At 35.7% G+C, this 20,410-nt stretch overlaps 3 protein-coding genes across 5 annotated transcripts; 1 reads left to right on the top strand and 2 right to left on the bottom strand.

The window, feature by feature from the left end:
• LOC107642910 (disease resistance RPP8-like protein 3) lies at positions 2,346-5,955 on the top strand. The gene has a single exon (XM_021123037.1). It carries the CDS (start codon positions 2,627-2,629, stop codon positions 5,414-5,416), a length of 2,790 nt encoding a protein of 929 aa, XP_020978696.1. The 5' UTR covers positions 2,346-2,626; the 3' UTR covers positions 5,417-5,955.
• Positions 5,988-8,047, bottom strand: LOC107642912 (peroxidase 72). Its single transcript, XM_016346418.2, has 4 exons — positions 7,385-8,047; positions 7,057-7,248; positions 6,795-6,960; positions 5,988-6,615 (listed from the first exon to the last, which is right to left on the bottom strand). The coding sequence occupies exons 1-4, from the start codon at positions 7,622-7,624 to the stop codon at positions 6,203-6,205; spliced, it is 1,011 nt and encodes a 336-aa protein (XP_016201904.1). The 5' UTR covers positions 7,625-8,047; the 3' UTR covers positions 5,988-6,202.
• Positions 13,401-17,467, bottom strand: LOC107640152 (phosphatidylinositol/phosphatidylcholine transfer protein SFH12-like). Of its 3 annotated transcripts, none has more exons than XM_021123038.1 (16): positions 17,396-17,467; positions 17,181-17,323; positions 16,897-17,104; positions 16,710-16,809; positions 16,365-16,631; positions 16,201-16,278; positions 15,980-16,081; positions 15,839-15,888; positions 15,642-15,744; positions 15,451-15,522; positions 15,301-15,363; positions 15,157-15,219; positions 14,840-15,008; positions 14,084-14,661; positions 13,917-13,994; positions 13,401-13,818 (listed from the first exon to the last, which is right to left on the bottom strand). In XM_021123038.1, the coding sequence occupies exons 2-16, from the start codon at positions 17,206-17,208 to the stop codon at positions 13,807-13,809; spliced, it is 1,971 nt and encodes a 656-aa protein (XP_020978697.1). In that variant the 5' UTR covers positions 17,209-17,323; positions 17,396-17,467; the 3' UTR covers positions 13,401-13,806. The 3 variants fall into 3 exon arrangements, with proteins under 3 accessions (XP_020978697.1, XP_020978699.1, XP_020978698.1); XM_021123040.1 differs by having other exon boundaries at positions 14,084-14,241; XM_021123039.1 differs by lacking the exon at positions 15,157-15,219.

Raw genomic sequence — 20,410 nt, 5'->3', positions numbered from 1 at the left:
AAGAGCATGCAATAATAAGGAGGATCTAAGTTCAAGTCACATTTTTAACAATTTTGGAATTTTCTCTAGAACGGGTCAGTTGAACCGATTTTCTACCGGTTCTCACCTGTTCTTATCCTTAAACGGTCATATTACTGGAACAATTTTTTATCAGTTCTCACCTGTTCTTATCCTTTTAGTCTTACACTTAGCCTTAAACTTTGCCTTTACAATCATAGCCTTTATTTTTTCCACTTGCACACTTAAATCTAACTCTTCTCTTATCATTTTTGACATAAAAAATTCTCCCCCCTTCAGCAATAGTATAATCCTTTAAGGCATGGTTGAATTGATCAAGTGTGGCAAACTCCATGTTCAAATGGAGTTGAACATCACCAAAGTGTTTAAGCCCAACTTTGTTTCTTATATTATCCTTTTTTTTCAACAGCTTTTTTTCTTACCTTTCTTATCTATTTTGCCACTTTTTCTCTTTGTTTTCTTCATGAGTCTTTCATCTTCATAGCTATCATAGCTATCATCGGTGTCATCCTCAAAGCCTGAAGGTGGGGGTTTATACGCCTCGTCTTCAGCACTTTCATAGCTATCATTGTCAGAAATTGGTTCATTAGAAAAGACATCAGCTTCATTGTCCTTATCATTGTCTTCCTGATTCATGTTATCTTTAACAGCATCTCCCTGACCCAAATTCATGTCATCTTCTTCCTCAAAATTAGCATCTTTTATAATTGAATGATCAAAGAACAGGCACAATTCATCTATCTTTCTATCCTCCTTCTTCTTGTCACACATCTCTCTAATTTCTTTGTCTCCATATATAGGATGTAGGCCTGCTTCATAACTAGGAATTGTTGGATCATACCAATACATCTTCTTGTATGTATGGTAGCCAAGCTCTTTAAATATTTTCTTCAAATCAAAATAATTCACTAGGTTAAGATCTAACGGAAAAAATCTCTTTACATTCCCATTAATGTAAAGAAGTTCACTCCTGTTATCTTTGACAAAACTCTCCCCATATTAAAAGACAGGGATAATCCAATCAGTCATCTGACATTCATAAATATAAAATAAAATGTCAAAGTCAAAATACAAACTTATACAGATCAATTACATACTAAACACTAACTGCTCAAACTTTGATTTTTTTATTTATGATAACCATATTAATCCATGCATAAAGTGTATTTACCACAAACTATTGAATCTTTGTAATGTTAAGCTCATATATGCATGCATTACACAATTTATGAGGAACTAATTTTCATAGTAATGAAAACCTAAAAACACTTTTTTCAGCAACTAATTTCTACTACTATAAACAGCTACATGAGGTACACACCTTCGAACAAGTGCAACAATGAACAACTATACCATCCACATCATAATAGAGAAGAGATATACTAACTTCGACCAGTGGCGACCGATAAACCGACAGAACCTTCTTTTACAATAACTCCGTCTCGTACAAAGCCTTAATTCAACAATGTCAGTGGAGGTCATCTGAGGATTAGCAGTTGATGTGGTGATGGCTTTTTCNTGTAAATTCGTTTTGGGGGAGGGAAGACAAAAAAGGACCTTTACATCTACTCAGCTAATGAAACGACAACACAACATCATGCCCTAGTCCCAAAACGTGGCGTTTAGCATCATTCAGAATGGAACCTATTTATCCTAATCTCACGTTGCACTTAACGGCTGAGTCACCAACTTCACGTGACACGTCAGATTGTTCTGTTAGTTTGTGATGGAGAGGTGACAAAAAGGACTAAAGTGACGGACGTCAGAAAAGTTGGAAACTAATTGTGTAATTAAATTTTGTTAGGGACTAAAATGTCTACTTTGAATATAGAATATTAAACACATGAAATAGAATTTATAAAATTTATTCTATGAATATTTTTCTTAAAATATAAAAATAAATATCTTTTATGAATAGAACTGATATTATAACCGTTAGTTATTAAAACGAAAAGAATAATCATTAAAATCTTCTGTTATAAACTTAGAAAGTTAGAATGAATACAAATAAAATTGAGTGCCAAGACTGTTCATATGGTTCTAGCCTGTTACATATGGTTCTGGCCTGTTACACAGCTATTTTTATAATTTATAATGTAATAATTTCTATGTATCCATGCCTGCTTAAGGATGGAGTCAATTAAGTACAAATGAGAATAAAACAAAGAAAAATACGGGATGTAAAAGAATTTAAACTCTTATAAGTCAAAGAGAGATGAATATAGAAATCTAGGCTTGTATTAATTTATCTTTGATTCTACAATGATAAATTTAGTAAAGCAGTAGTTTACGCATTGCTACAACTTTAGTACTGGCAAAATCTATTGCATTCGAAAGTCGTAGATACTGGGCCTACCTAACCCCTCAAAGTCAGTCTCCTTATCCAAACACCAAAACGGGGTAAATTAATGTGAAGTAAGAGCAATTCAACTCAAACCAAACTGTTCATACTTGATTTGCAAGTATATTACGGGAAATGAAGATACCAAGTAGTTACAAAAAAGAAAGGTTTGGTCAAACAGAAACATCAACCAAGTATTGATTGGAGGAAGCTTCCCATAGTTCCACAAGCACAAGCTCCATCCTCATCCCTCATCTTGGATTAGGTATGGCGGAGGTTGCGGTTACAATTGTAGTTGAAAAGCTAGCAGAACTGCTGGTCCAGCAAGCAGCGGAGGCAGTTTCAGAGGTGGAATGCCCAGAGGGGGTGAGGGAGCAAGTAGGGAAGCTCAAGAACGAACTGGCATGGATGCAGGGCTTCCTCAAGGACGCAGACGCTAAGCAAAGCAACGAGCGTGTTCGCATCTGGGTCTCTGAAATCAGGGACTTGGCCTTCGAAGCCGAGGAGCTCATTGACACCTACATGTACAAGGCAGCCATGCACACCCGCCATCTGGACAAGCTTCTAAGACCCCTCCACATGTACAAGCTTGCAAGGAGAATTGACAGGATCATGTCCAAGATCAAGGACGTCTCCGCCAGGCGCGAAGCTTATGGCGTCCGAGGCGAATCGCGCGAGGATATTAACCTCACTAGTATTGAGAGTTTGAGGCACTGGAGGCAGCCATCGCCTTACTCGGAAGAAGAGTATGTTATTGAACTTGAAGATGACATTGAGCTGCTGCTGTCTCAGCTTCTTGCCGTGGAGCCAAGGAACCATGTAGTTTCCATAGTTGGCATGGGGGGTTTGGGAAAAACCACCTTAGCCAAGAAGCTTTACAATCACAGAAGCGTGGTGAACCACTTTGAGTGCAAAGCATGGGTGTATGTGTCGAAGGAGTACAGAAGAAGGGATGTTCTGCAAGCGATTCTGAGGGATGTGGATGCTTCAAGCAGAGATGAGGCTGACAGGTTGGAGAGGTTGCCGGAGGAAGAATTGGTGAACAAGCTTCACAGTGTGTTGGATGAGAAGAGGTACATGGTGGTTCTTGATGACATTTGGGGAATGGAGGTTTGGGACGGCTTGAAGTCTGCATTTCCAAGGAGGAAGATGGGGAGTAAGATATTGCTGACAACTCGGAAATGGGAAGTTGCTTTGCATGCCGATGCGACTAGCAGTCCTCATCATCTGAGGACACTGACAGAAGATGAGAGCTACAGTTTGCTATGCAACAAGGTCTTCATCCCTCCGGAGTTGGAGAGCCTTGCAAGGGAGATTGTGGTGAAGTGTGAGGGTCTGCCCTTGGCTCTGGTTGTGATTGGAGGATTGCTGTCAAGGAAGCACAAGTCAAGTGTGGAGTGGGATCAAGTGCTGAGGAATATCAGCTGGCACTTGCTGCAAGAGCAGGAGAGGATAGCAAGGATTCTGGAACTCAGCTACAATGATTTACCCTCCCATTTGAAGTCCTGCTTTCTCTATTTAGGCCTTTTCCCGGAGGGTCTCAACATTCAGACAAAGAAACTGCTCAGATTGTGGGTTGCCGAAGGCTTTCTACCGCAGGAAGGCCAAGAGACGCCGGAAGGTGTTGCTCACAGATACTTGAATGAGTTGATTGGAAGGTGCATGATTCAAGTGGGAGCAGTGAGCTCCTTAGGCAGAGTTAAAACAATTCGCATCCATGATCTTCTCAGAGACCTTTCACTCTCCAAAGGAAAAGAGGAATATTTTCTCAAAATATTTCATGGCAACATGGCACCCTCGTCCACCACTTCTCAATCTCACTCTCAGCAGCCAACCAGATCCCGGCGCCTTTCTATACATTCTTGTGACGACCGGTATGACTTCTTAAAACACGGTGCTCATCATTCGCGGTCCCTGCTGTTCTTCAACAGAGAGTATAATGATATAGTGGGGAGAATCTGGTTCCACTGGAATTTCCTCCAAGAACAGAAATTGAATTTCATCTACAGGAAATTCAAGCTACTCAGGGTGCTGGAATTAGACGGTGTTCGGGTTGTTAGCCTGCCAAGCACAATAGGGGACCTGGTTCAGCTAAGGTACCTAGGATTGAGAAAGACTAATCTAGAAGGAAAACTGCCACCTTCCCTTGGAAACTTGAAAAACCTGCAGACACTTGATTTGAGGTATTGCTGTTTTCTCAAGAGAATACCAAATATAATTTGGAAGATGGTGAACTTGAGACATTTGCTGCTGTATACTCCATTTGACTCTCCAGACAGTGGACATTTAAGATTGGATACATTAACAAATCTGCAAAGCCTACCCTACATTGATGCTGGTAAGTGGATAGAAGACGGCGCTCTAGCCAAAATGAGCAATCTCAGGCAGCTGGGGATATATGAATTATCAGGAAAAATGGTGAATTCTGTGCTTTCCACCGTGCAAGGTTTTCGCAACCTTCATTCGCTAACTCTTTCACTTCAATCCGAAGAGGATGAATTTCCAATGTTTAGGCAGCTGTCTCAGTGCATTCATCTTGAGAAGCTCTCTTTGATTGGAAAGATCAGGAAGCTGCCCGATCCACATGAATTCCCTCCAAATCTTTTGAAACTAACTCTGCATAACTCCCACCTGCAGAAGGAGTCAATTGCCAAACTCGAGCGGTTGCCTAAACTCAAGATGCTCATATTGGGCAAAGGTGCATACAATGTGCAGGAACTGAGCTTCAATGCTGAAGGGTTTTCGCAATTGAATATTTTGCGGCTTATTCAGTTGAAAGAATTGGAAGAATGGACTGTTGAGGAAAGAGCACTTCCTAGGCTTGAGCACATGCTTATTGATGGCTGTGAGAAGCTGAGAACGATTCCAGAAGGACTCAAGACTCTCACTTCTCTCAAGAAAATAAAAATTATAGGAATGTCGGTCGAATTTGAACATAGACTTCGAACTAATGATGTGCCGGAGTTCAAGTATGTTACTCCAGCAATTGAATCTTCCATGGACATTTTGGCAGTTGGTATGCTGATTCGTTCACCGATGCTTCTATTTGAAGTTTGATATATAAAATACATTTATGCATTGGTGTAAAGGATTTAGGAAGCTCACTTTGATTGCTGCATTTTATATTACAGATTGACAATCAGCACAATGTTGAAGAGTAAGCACAAACCTTCATCCAAGGCATGGAAACATTTTCAGGATCTAGCAGGTACATTTCATTTGCCATTGAACATTAATGAGTCATCTATCTCTCAAAAGGAAATCCATTTTTTATGCAAAAGGTCAAGATTTATTGCAACTTTAAAGTTTTAACGATCTGAGTCTCGGACTATTACACATTTGTATGACTCATTTAGTAAGTTAGAATTCTGTTAGAATTGTTAGAGTTGATTAGTTCAGAATTAGTATGGGATAAGTTAGTCCTTACTCTCCATTAACCAACTTTCCCGCTATTAATGCATTTATACATGTCAACTTCTGCATTAATTTAATGCAAGTTATGATTTCTCTCATTTCTCATCTGTTATACTGACTTGTATGAAACAGCAAGAATTTTTGTGTAATATTCACTCATTAAATCATGAAGGATAAAGAGAGAGTTAATGTTCATATATAAAGAAGCTGAGTGTGGATATAATATTTCTTTATTAAGTTATTGGAATACTCATTTCACCAAACATAAAAATAACAAATTAACAATGCTATAAAACACCCCACTTAATGTTCATGACACACGGCCAAAACTCATCATGTAGAAGAATTAAATGTTGATAAACAAGGAACAATAAATTAAAACATAGGTACAATCATGAGATCTGCCAACATGACAATTTTGTGACTTGATTAAGCATTAACCCTTCTGCAGTTCTTTCTGATCTCACCCCTTGAGCCTGTTAAGGGAGTAATGTTCCCCATCTTAACCATGGACTTGGCAAATTGTTCAAAGAAAAGATCATTACTTTCAGCATACTTCTTCACTAAACCTGCAGACACTGTATTCTGTGTCAAGAGAATTTCATCAGAGCTTAACAAACCCCTCTTGGTCAGTAAGTTCTTGTAGTAGCTGTTATCAAATTTTGCTGGGCTGACAAAGTCTAGCACAAACAGATTCTGGTCTCCGCCGGATCTTGGGCAATGAGTGCGCAATTGAGCAGCATAGTATTGGTCAAGAGTGAAGTCTGCTTTGCCGTTGCCAGTTTGGTTGTAGAGTCTTTGCCTGAAGCTGGTGCACCTTGAGTCTCCTATAGTATGGCTACCTATAAAAATTACACAACTGTTTATACCCAAGAGCACTGGTGCAGCTATGAAATACCACCAAATGAACTAAATGGGAGTGATACTTAAATGTAGTAATTTGGTGCATGCATGAGAATAGAGGCTTTAAGCATAAACCAATCATGTTATGGACACACAAAAAACAAGAATAGAGGCTTACCAGATAAAGCAACTAGATCAACAATATCAAGGCCTTTAAGCTTGAATTTAGTTAGGATGGTTTGAAATGTGTTGTTGGGGGCAGGAATGTTGTAGTTAGAACCACTTATACTTGCATCAAGAGAATCCCTTCTGCCTAGAGGCACTTCCCAGCTTGGTCCACCAGTCTGCACATAAAAGGGTATGGTAAAATCAAGTCTTTAAAATCATCCTAGATTAAGATATGGATATAGGGAGTGCCAAAAAATAAATAAAATACTAACAAGAACAGTTGAATCTCTGGCAGCTATGGCTAGAATGTCAGCACAGGACACAATCTCAGGGCATTCCTTCTCTAGTGCTGATTTGATTTCATCAATAACTTCAAATCCTCGAGCCGAATTACGGTTGGGATTTGACCTCTTCTCGCTGATAATGGTTCCACTGCTATCTAGCAACACCGATCCATCACAGCCCTGAAATTGCAACTAAGTCATTCACTAGAACAATATAAATTCTATAACACATTTATGACGACACTTAGAAAAATTTTCCATTTTCGTTTCAATCACTAAGTTGTTGTTGGCTTTCTGTCATGTTATGTGCAGAGACCTTGACAAAGCAGTCATGAAAATGCAATCTCAGCAGGGAAGCAGCCATGCGTGTTTCTTTCGCGACAGCTTTGGCCACAATGGACTTGACAATCTCTTGAGCTCTGGGGCAAGACTTGTCATAATATTGCGGGTAGAGGTAACCGCCTACTTTCTTGTCACAATGGCAGAAGGGTGCAAAGGCTAGTAGAGAAAGAAGCAGAAGAAAGTTCACAGAATTGGCCATACTTGTTCCTCTCATCAAGATCACTAAACAGGACACAAAGTATAGAGTGAGTATCTAGAAAGAAAAAAAAAATAAAACGTCTTCAAACTTGATTGGATGCACATTGTGATAAGAACATGGTATTTATAGGAAGAACCTGGCAGAAAATAATTGCATAACAGGAGAAGAGTAAGAAAAAGGTGCAATGGTAAAAAAAAAAAGCTTGGAGTTGGTAGCTAACTAGCTTTCAAATCCATTAAAAAAAAGGAGTATTGGAGTTGTTAAGTCTTGCCTCTTGCTACTGGACAAAATAAATTCTCTGTAGTATTATCAACATAAAAATAGCTTGAGGCTTTTTAGCATGGTATAAAGCAAAAGTGTTTAAGCTTAAGCTTAACTAATTATTAGAAGACATTATTGGACCCTGGTTCCTACAGTATTCTTGCATTGAAAGCTATGTATTATCATTGGGTGTTTTTATTTATTAAGACCCGCATCAATTCCTTTCTTGCATTAACTTCTTAAGCACTATGGTCTGCTTTTCATTAGACAAAACAATGATTTGGCCTAATTACACTTTTTCACATGTACTTTATTTTCTTTTGCTAGGCATGCATGTGTTTTTCTTTTCTGCATTTCTTTTAATTACTATAAATGTTTATGTTCTTTGCCTTATTGAGGGAGTCTACACCTGCTTATGTTGACTTCATTGTCGGTCTTCATATTATTGAGCTAAGTTTCCTACCGAAAATTGTGTATTCAATGTGAGAATTGACACAAAAGCTAGGATTAACCGTTGCTTTAGATTAATGTTGAATATTTCAAAGCTCTTCTTGCATATCTCTCTTTTTGATTCATATCTTTTTTACATATTTTTCTATTGGAGAAAGGCATGCACAGGTTATATTAAAATACGACAGAATAAATTTAACATGCGGTGGATGAATTATAGATTATTATAACAGTTTTTACACGTTTGTACTCTTTATATATGCTCCTTTTCTTGATCACTATTAAGACGTTGCTTGCTCTTGATTTCTGGTTAGTTAATTAAATGGAATAACTTTTTGACTTCAAAACCTAACAACTTGTATTTAAGCTTGTGTAACTTTATATACGCGTGATGACAAGGTCTATAGTAAAATAACAAATTAAAGGGAATGTTACATAATTAATTTTGTGATGTAATTATATGAAGGAACAGGTATGTTTGGATAACACCTACTCCTCTCCAGGTTTCTTAAACCAAATTTGTTGTCTTCTGGTTTACCAGTATTTGCTTTTATATATATGCTGCTAAAAAATGAGGGCTATGCTTCTTTTAGTAGCATAGAGTAAGAGATAATATTAAGCTGTGTGTGGCACCTGGCAAACTAGCCTCAGAGCTATGAAAGAATAATAAGGATTATTACATATGAATTCCATGCAGCATAATTCGAATAAATTCTCTCAAGGTGTTATGTCTGCTTTACTTTTAAGCACCTACATGTTCTTGGCTGGCAGTTCCCCACCATGACAATATCATAAACTATGGCATTATAAAATGGTAATTGGTTCTTTGTAAATTTAAGCTTATGTGTTTTACTTTGTGCTTTACACTTAACTACTTGAGTACATCTACTACCGGTAAACTAGACAAGCATTTTACAGCATAAATAAATGGGAGCTACTCAAATGAAGATGCAAAAAACATCTTTTTATGAAGATGCTTTGTATAAAAGTGTGATTTATTAATTTGGCCATACTTCAAATAAAAACAACACTTTTATAACATATCAAAATCTAACCCTACAATCCATCATCTAAGGGTCAAAAAGAAAAATCATCACATGAAGACAATTATAATATCTTCATGGGAGTACCCACCTAAATAAATAGGTAACGTGGTACCGTCACTCAACTTTGGTATCTTGGCTTAATTTCTACTAAACTGAAGCAATTCACACGTGCAATCTATTTATATTAAAAGAGAAATCACAGCCATTATTAGACATTTGATTTTTTCTATTTAACACGTAAAATTTTATCTCTAAATGACATAACTTTTTATCTACTTTATACTTTTAATATTAATGTTTATATTTTTTAAATAGATATAAATTGAATTAAAATTTATTCTTTTTTCATGCTCATTTCTTATATTTACTATATAAATTAACATTTACTTCACACATTTTTTTTATTTCCTCTCGGATGATAATCGCATATTTCTTTCTCTTTCTTCCTCTCCATTTTTGTTAATTTTTTCACAACTATTTAAAGAATTTAGTTAATGACCATAATTTTTATTTTTATTTTTTAGTTTACTAAACATATTTATTAGGTGATTGTGTGATTGTATTAGTTAGTTTTTTCACTTTTTGTATAATTATATTTATTAGTTAGGTAATTTTTGTTGCTATATATATATATATATATATATATTCAACAATTTACATTTTTTTAATATCATTCAGTTATACTAATATTATTGAAAATACATATCGGCCACTACAAGAAGAAGTTGAATACCATCAAATTTACTGTCGGACTTTAGTGGTGGATTTACGGATGGATTTGACAATAAATTCGTCGGAAAAAAAAGTTACTATTAAATTCAATTTTTCGACAATAAATTTGCCAATAATATTTGGAGGAAAAAAATTGGCGTGATCATTACCACCGATAAATTTGACGGTAAATTTGCCCTAAATTAAAATCGCGAGCCCTCTCCTCTCATTTTGAAAGATTTACTCTTTCTCTCTACATCTCTCTCCCCCAAACTACCTTCGGCATCCCCCTTTGCCACGCCAGTGCCACCAATAGACTTCAAAGATCGCATGGACTCTTTGCTTCGCGTTCGTTGGTCGCTTTGTCGTCGTTGTTTTTGTTGCTCCTGCCATTGTCGCCGCTGCTGCTGCTCCCTGTGTTGCCGGAACTCTCTCCTTTCTTTCTCCAGGTAGGTTGTCCTCTTTCCTCTCCCTATTATTTTTTTGCAATTTATTTTAAAAAAAATCCTAATGCAGTCGGTTGGTCACTGCCCCTGCCATTATGTTAGAAAAGTCTTCTACGCCACTATTATCTCCGAATAACTCACTCACTAGTTAGTTTAGAGTAATTAAACCCTAAATTCTAATTTATTGTGTATGTCTTTGTTCTTGTTTTACTTTGATTTCGTTCTTATTGGATTTTAGAGTTTGTTCTGATTTTGTTTCTTTTTTTTGTTTATTCTAATTTAAAATGTAAAATTTATTCTAAGTTTATTATTTTATTTTTAATTTTAGAATTCTTGAATTCATTATTTTTTGTTCTAATTTTTATTCTGATTTGTTCTTAACTTTTCTGTTCCTAATTTTTGTAATTCTTTTTAATTTATAGGTCACAAACTAATAATTTTGGATGTTTTTATTTTTATACATATAAAATATAAATTAATTTTTTAATTATTTTTAATGTCTTATTTTAATTATATCAAAATTTAAAATATTTTTTTTATTTTAATAAATAATAATATATACTATATCTAAATTTATTTCAAGAATATATATTAAAAATAAGACTGGATATACTGACACGTGATGATATTTAAGTGTGTTCAAACGTGTTCGGCAAAGAATTTTTATTTTTTTATTAAGACATTGTTGGATACAACAAGCATGCGTGTCGGACGAGTGTCGATGAATATTGTGTCTAAAATGTGTCCTACACACGAACATAACAACTCTATAAAGTATCTGTATTTTATAGGATATAATTAAATGAAAAAATATAATTATAAAAAAAATTAATTGTGTCAATTAACTTAAAGAGAGTAATTCACACTTTTTTATAAGTGTAAGTGTATTAATTATGTATTTTTATTTATTGGATACAATGTTTTGGTCTTTTGGATATGTAAGATTACTAGAATATATATCTCGAATATATATGCTATTATATGGTCAAGTCTCACATATAAGACTTGCCCATGTTCCATTCCACCACCTGCCTATTTTCATCGCACATTCAATAGAATGTTAGATATCTATGGTAGCTGAAATTTACCATTGAACATACTTACAAACTGCAATTCAATTGATTTTGCACTGCAAAGTGCAAACTTCTTATTAGTACGCACATCGAAATTGTTTGTTAGGTAAACGAGAAGTCGAGTAAATTCTTATAGAGGTCATTGAGATTGACGTCGTGCATTAAAATTGTCTATAAAATTTTAATTGCACCAATTACGTTTTTTAAATTGGAAAAATTGCATTATAGTAATTTTTGACCCGTTTTTCGTTAACGACACGCTGACGTGGCTTGATGATGTGGACATTTGGTGACACGTATTACCTCATGATTTGGCCACGTGTAATGGTATGATGACGTGTTGGTCAACGACACGTGGCATGCTGACGTGGATGAATATGCCACGTGTCACAATACTATTTTGTCACGTGTCACAATACTATTTTGCCACGTGTCGGATTATGCCATGTGTCGCAATGCTATTTGTCCACGTATCATCCATTATGTCATCGTTACATGTGCACCAAATTGGTCCCGTACTTTCCATCAAATGACTCATTTTAGTCCCTGAAATTGAATGTCGTGCACTAAATTAGTCCATTCATCAGTTTTTTCTCATTTTTTTATAAATTTAAAATTCTCATTATATATTTGAATACACTAATTTTAATTTTATCTTTTTACAAGTTATTTAAATACAAATATTTTTATAAAATATTTTCAAAATATTAGTTTAATTATACAATTTTTTTACAATATTTTATTAAAAGAATTATGTGACATATTGATATTGATTTAATAAAGAGTATAAGTTAAGAGTATAATAATATTCTTTAATACAATTTTTTTAATATTTAACACTTTAATAAATATTTTAGGAGTACTTGATAAGACACTTATTAACTAATATAAATTCATTATTCCCATCCATTATACTGTTGATTATAATAATTCATTTTATCTATAACTTTAGTTAGGCGACTTTTTCAGATATTACACTATTAATCAATATAAGTACTTATTGTAACCATGACTTGAACAATATTAAAACAGATACAAATAAACACAAGAGGCAATAATAAAATTTTGGTTTTAGTTAACATGTACTCTAATGATACAAGTTAACATTATTAATTAAAAATTTTATTATAAAATATGTATAATAAAAAATATAATTAAAATTAGTGTATAAAAAAATATTGAGAATTTTAAATTTATAAAAAAAATGAGAAAAAACTGATGAATGGACTAATTTAGTGCACGACATTCAATTTCAGGGACTAAAATAAGTCATTTGATGTAAAGTAAGGGACCAATTTGGTGCACATGTAACGATGACATAATGGATGACACGTGGACAATAGTATTGCGACACGTGACCTAATCTAACACATGTCAAAATAGTATTGTGACACGTGGCATATTCATCCACGTCAGCATGCCACGAGTCATTGACCGACACGTCATCATACCATTACACGTGGCCAAATCATGAGGTGACACGTATCACCAAATGTCCACGTCATCAAGTCACGTCAGCGCATCGTTAATGAAAAACAGGTCAGGAACTACTATGGTGCAATTTTTTCAATCTCAAGACATAATTGATACAATTGGAATGTACACGGCGTCAATTTCGGAGACTACTATGGGATTTACTCCGAGAAGTCACACATTTCATGGTATAAATCTTTGGTTAACTTGATCATCATTATTACCCGAGCTTAAGCCATTAATAACTGGATAGGAGTTAAATAATTAATAATTTTAGCTTTATAAATAGCGAAGCAGTTAATAAAACTTTGGTAAGGTTGATTGTTTCGTCTGAGGAAAATAAAGAGAAGAGGATGCACCAACAAAAGAAGTAGCAATATAGCTCCTTTGGGTGTTGGATTCTCATAAAAACTTACTTACACATACTCTATAATTTTATTTGCACTAGATACTGATTCCTGTACGGATAAAACAGGGGGTGCATGCAAACTAACGCCCCATATATATGTACATAGAGAGCAAGTCCTATCCTATCAGAGGCCAAGAGTACTGGTTATATTTGCATAATTCATATATTGAGCATATCCACTTTCTTGTTTTGTACATTTTGTGGTTCACATGTTCAACATCATTTATGTAACATGGCATCTGTGAAGTTCTACTGATGACTGAGAGTGAGAGAGAGAGAGAGACAGACAGAAACATCATCCGATCCTCATGATTTTCTCCTCTTCCGCTCAAAAGAATATCTGCATTACAGAATTAATAGATAAAGAAAGAAAGCAAGTTTTGATCAACATAATAGCCAGCATGCATGAATGCATGCACATAAAGTAGGTGAACATACCATCTTCTTCTTCTTTCTCTTCTTCTTCTCAATGTAAGCAGAGAGCTCCTCTTGCTTGCTGAGTGAATCCTCCAATTGCTGAAAGATTAAAGAAGATGGATGAGACAGCAAAAAGAGAGAAGTGAAGATGCACGGATTATGTTAAACGAATGGTGAGCAGTGAGTACCTTCTTGGTTTCCATGAGTTGTTTCTCAAGGTTGTCGGCGCGGGAGATAGCGGAGTTGAGCAACTGCTCCTTCTCAGGGGGCAAGGCAGCAGACTTTTGGTTCATGTTGTGCATTCTCTCTTCCAACTCAGCCATCCGCTTCATCACAGTGGTGAACTCTGCAGTAGAGAGGGCAGTTGGGGGATCAGGCAAATCGTCAGAGGGGACCTTCTCATCAAGAGACGGGACCACCCCAACATTACATACATCACGATCATGATGATCATGATCATTATCATTATGAGAAGGAGAAGAAGAATGAGGGATATGGGTTTTCCCATTAAATTCATGAGTAGTAGAAGATTGGATTTTTTGTGATGAAGAAATGATGGTGTTGTTGGCATGAGTAGTAGTAGTAGTCTTAGAAGAACAAGAAGCAGAGGCAGTGAGTTGCTTTGGCATGTTTTGTGTCACCCTGGCCATGGTGAAGATTCCCATTACAAAGGCCATCAGGCCATTCAAAACCTTGGAATTTTCTTTTCCGTGAATCTTGCTCATATCAACATCCATGGCACCAGGGGCGCATTCTCCTCCTTCATCTAGATACCAGTTGAACGCGTAATTACTATTCGGAAGTGCATTCTTTCTTTCTTTCACATTTTTTTTTTCATTTTGGCATTGACACATCTAGTACTATAAACCTTTTCCACTCACATACATTTATACAACACAAATAAAACAAGACCATTACTGTTGATTTGATCTACTAATATGTACCTTTAGATGCTGTAGTTTTGTCAACTTTGTCAATCTTTTTTGTCACTGTTTTGTCAATCACGGGGATAATGTCCTCATGCTTCTTGGTTTTAACCGCAACCACAAGAGCCTGCTGTGTCGTTTTTGCTTGAGCAGCCTGGCTCTCTTGGACCTTTTTATTCGCTGCGGCCTGTGTTAGAAATAAGGCAACAGCAGATGATGATGATGATGATGATGATGATAGACACATGTATGATCGTCTGACTCTGACATAATGTTCTATTTTAGTTTTGATTGAATAGTTAAGTTTGGATGAACTCTGATATTCATTAACATACCTTATCACTAAGTGAAGAAACTTGTTTGGTGAGAGCCGCTTCCCCCTTGAAACTCTTGTTTCCCTAATCATGGAAATAGAAATTAGTTCGAAAAAATTTGAGTAATGACAGAAAACACTTATCATGAGAATGATATCAACATACCTTATCACTAAGTGAAGAGGCTTGTTTGCTGAGACTTCCCAACCTGGACATAGGCTTGGATTCCTAACAATAATGCTCACTAATCACTTCAAAACCTCACCAATAACGGAAATCATCAAACTTAATTAACAGAATGATAAGCTATCTTACCTCCACATGTTTCTCCTCCTCAGCTTGAGACCCTTTCCCTTTCGAACATTTGTGATCACCATTTTGAACCATCTACAATTCAAGTAGTTTAGAAGACATAAACATGTAAGACATTATTGTAGCCTAAAAGGCTAAAATCATAATGGAGATGCTAAAGAAGGAATAAAGAGGTAATTGTATGTTAAGCCCACCTTCATTATTTCTGGATCCTTCCATGGACCCTTATCAGAACGCATACAACCTCCTTCAACTCCAGGACAGGTACAACTGCCTCCTAAAAACTCAGGCAATTGACTGGCAAAGTAAAAAAAAAAAAAAAATTTGTCATAACTAAGAACCTTCTTGTTAGTTGTTACAACAATAATACTGAATCTATTCATGAACTTACTTTGCATCGATTATTTCAAGCAATTTAGTATCATACTTGTTACCAAGAACCTGCAGATGAATTACAAGTTTCAGTTACCTGGTTCTACCTATTTTTCATGAGAAATACAAGAGGATTTAAGATAAAGTTCTGTATGCTCACATGGATTTTCGCTGTAGTCTTAGGGTCAAGGAAGGATTTTACAGTGTTCCACAAAATTCTAAACCCGGAACCTGCATTGATGATGAACATGCGATTCAAGGTCTGCAGTGAAGCAACCAATTTCATGACATTACTCGGCAATCCACAACAAAAACATTTCTTTTTCTTTATCTTTTTTCACGATTATAACCGTTATGGAAAGAAAAAGAAGAAGAAAATACCTCTGGATAGTTGTCACCGTCAATCTGCTGAAGGCGAGTGACAAGTTCCCTAGCATTCTTGTTGAAGTTTTTAAGACCCTGCAGTACACATACAACAAGAGAATTTTAGCCATCTTTTTACTATTGAAGTTTTTAAGGATGAGTATTGATCTCAGCATGCATACCACTCCTTGGACATCAAGGATTGTTGTACTTTGGTCGATTTGCTTCCTTGCAGCAATGGAGCAAGCTGGAAACTTGATATCAAAAGTCTTCTCAAACTCTTGGACATGGTACTTGATGTAACGATCCATGGTTGTGACTTGCATCAGCTTGGTGGCATCCACTTGTCCCAATCTTTCTATATACACAGGACGTCCATCTTTGTCCACTCCATGGTGTCCATGCGGATAATACTTAATCACTTCATTGATTTCCTTGAATTCAAACTCCTATACAACAACACACCCTAACTCAAACTAATAATTAATCATAACAACATGCCATACCTAAGGAATTCAAAACAATACCTCTACAATAGTGTCTGAACCAAATTCCTTCCTCCACTTGAGCATGTTAGACCACATTAGCTTTGTTTTCTCGATATCAAATTTCCTCGCCTTGAGGAATCTAAATGAAAAAAACATTTAGTGTAATAAGAAACGTAACGTTGCAAGATTTGATTCAGAGGAAGAAGAAAAAGAAAAGGGAAAAAACCTAAGCATCATGTGATAATCATCGTGCTTTGCAGGAAGTAGTTCATCCAAGATAAGAGCTTGGCGGAACTCGTCGACATGTTTCATCTCCTCCTCATCGTGGACGTCCTCAATTTCAATGGACATAACCTTGCTGCTCCGCCTGCCCTTTTTCGTCAGAGAATTCCTCAGCCCGTTTGATGCATTCATGGCTTTCTTCCTCATAGAGTCTACCATACACGGGATCAAATAAATCACAAAAATACATGAAATAAATGAAAGCAAGTAAGGTTTGTTGTTAATTACTCGTCCGGGGGGAGTTGGGTCCAGACATGGTGCCGCTTGTGCTTGGTTTCTTTTCGGGAGATGAATGTATGTAAATTGGAGGGAAGAATGATTCAAGCACTCATATCATTCAGGGCAGATATACCTGATCCTAACTGCCCTGCCTGCATGCATCCACGCATATAAGAAAACAGATGAAGAAGGAATCATAATATGCAGATCATCTAATTGATTACCTGTTGAAGCTTGAACAGATTGAATGAAAAGTTATTACAGACAAGAAAGTTGTTTCAATGATACATTATCCCTTCTCCTCAAAATAGCGCCACTTTTAGAAATATTATTGTTAAGAGACAGTGAGGCGCCATTCACAATTCTCACCACCAATTCTCTTACCGTCAATCTCTCTTCATTTTATTTCATAATTAGCAAATACCATATAACAAATTAAAGTCACACCTTCCAACAAAATCAAATGTTTATGTCACTCTCATTATCATATCATATAATATAAATCCCTCCTCTTCTTTCACTTTAACGTCTCACTAACTACAATCAACCGTCTTATTTACAATATATGTATCCTTACTATTTATGAAACATCCAGTTTAATTTCCATTATTCTGCTTATTTTAAGATGTTAACAAATCAAGGTAATCTTATAATTTATTTGTTCGCCAAAACAACAGTAATTATTCTCCGGAAATAAAATGAATCATGTTAGAACTTGTCAAGTAATAAAATTAAATGAGATCGATAGCAGCACTACTATTTGATCTTCACTATATATCACGTGAATTGCTACGTTGAATGATTCATATAAAAGCACAGCATACAATAATAATAATTAAGTAACGCACACTGCAGATCTCAACCTTGCTAGATGGTTTACCAACATAGTCAAACTTGTACAGGTGATTAGACGAGGATGGATCCGTTTGAAGTGGAAGCAAGGCGCGTCTCAGGTCTTGATTCCAAGTCATAGGTTTCAAACTTGGATACAGTTATACGCGGCAAAAAGAGAAAGAGAAGCTCCCATTTCTGGATTGTACATGGATAGAATTATAGAAATAGAAATAGATGGATTAGTTATTCAAAAATTTATTCGTACACCAAAATTAGCTATCGATATATTTATGTATAAGTACACGTGTGATTTAATTTATTTTTAATATATATCTATATTTAAATATATATTTTATATTTGTGACTGACTTTGATAGATAATTTTAGTGTACATATAACATAGTCGTTATTTATTTAATTTTATGTTTCTGAAAACACTAACAACCAAGGATGTTATAATTGGAGGGAAAATGTACGTATACAAAAATTGAATGCTGTCACCATTGATTGCAATTGACAAAGAACACCATTTATATTATTTTAAGGAAAAGTATAGGTAAACAATGAAAATATTAAACAATGTAAATAATAGATATATCGGATGTTTATTTTACTAGTGTACGGATGGTTATTTTAATATTAAATTTAGAGGGTTAATTTGGAGGTGTAGTGTGTTTTTATTTGATTGGTAGTTGTTCATATTGTTCAACAAAGTCATTGTCCCCCTAGCATTCCCCTTATTTTAATTGTAACTTTGGGGTTTTTTTTTCCTCGCCTTTGTGAGGTCCAAGCCCAACATTTTGGGGTGTATTCTTGCACCCTAGTGTCACAACCCTAATTCAGATTTTGGAAGTCATTTGAGAGAAAGAGAGTAGCCACCAAAGAGAGAAAGAGAAGGGAAAAATAGAATTTCTGTTTTTGCCCAAAGTAGTAAATTTCAAATGGCAGTTTCTCAGTTGTTCACCGTTAGATCGGCTTGAAATTTAAACTGTGTGTTCCTATCATCTTGTTCTTCATTCTGGTCGGTGGAGATGTTGATTGAAAATTTGCAGTGAGAGAAATTAGGTTTCCCATTTTTACACAGAGCAGCAATTTTGGAACGGCAGTTTCTCATTCTTTCACCGTTGGATCAACGTGAAATTTGGACTGTAGATTCTTCACATCTTGTTCTTCATTCTGAACTATGAAGATTTTAATTGGAGGTCGGCAGAGGGAGAAATTGACTTCGATAGCAGCTCTATTTTTTTGGGTATATTTCATCTTCTTGCTTCTAATTTGTAAGCTTTGGTGCTTTAATGTTTTGGCTGGTTATATGCACTTTTTTTGTGCTTTTTTTGAGACTCTCTTGTACCTCATTTGATTATAGTGGAGCTATTTCATTGGTCTGGACGACTCGTGGTTTTTACCTCTCACATTGAGGGGGTTTTCCACGTTAAAATCTCGGTGTGTTCTTATTATTGCTTTACTTGCTATATTTGCTTGTTATAGTTGCTGTCATATTGTGTTGTAAGTGCTTCTATATTGTTCTTGTGTTGGACATTTGTGTCATTTCCGCTACTAGGCTCTTTCATACTGGCATTAGAGCTTGTTGGTATTTTTTTGGGCTTGTGATTTTATGAACAATGAAAGCTAATACTAATACTAGTAGGATGATCACTCTTAATGGTCCTAATTATGATTTGTTGAAGTCAAAAATGGAAGATTTGCTTTATGTCAAGAATTTTCATCAACCAATTTTTGGTACAGAGAAGCCTAATGATAAATCTGATGATGATTGGACTTTGTTGCATAGACAAGTCTGTGGATATATTAGGCAGTGAGTTGATGATAATGTGTTGAACCATATTATTGGAGAGACACATGTCGGACTCTTTGGATTAAGCTTGAACAATTGTATGCTCGAAAAATTGGGAATAACAAGATGTTTTTGATCAAGCAGTTGTTGGCTTTGAAGTATACAGATGGGATATCAATGACAGATCACTTGAATAATTTCCAAGGAATTATGAATCAGTTATCTTCCATGGGTATCAAGTTTGATGAAGAGGTTCAAGGATTGTTACTTCTTGGCTCCTTACCAGACTCGTGGGAAATTCTCAGAATGTCATTGTCCAATTCTGCTCCTGATGGTGTAATCTCTATGGATCTTGCCAAGAGCAGTATTTTGAATGAAGAGATGAGAAGAAAGTCACAAGGTATATCGACTACACATTCAGATGTTCTTGTTTCTGAGTCTATGGGGAGAAGCAAAAGTCGAGGTCCTAAAAGTAGAGATCAAAGTAGAAGCAAGTCTCGAGGAAAGTATAAGAATATTGAGTGTCATCATTGTGGTCAAAAGGGACATGTGAAGAAATTTTGTTGGCAGCTAAAGAAGGAGAAAGCCAAGGCAAGTAAAGACAAGAGCA

Source organism: Arachis ipaensis, chromosome B05, assembly GCF_000816755.2.
Source record: "Arachis ipaensis cultivar K30076 chromosome B05, Araip1.1, whole genome shotgun sequence".
Lineage (NCBI taxonomy): Eukaryota > Viridiplantae > Streptophyta > Magnoliopsida > Fabales > Fabaceae > Arachis > Arachis ipaensis.
Note: the sequence above shows the minus strand (reverse complement) of the source record. Positions and strands in the feature narration are given on the sequence as shown.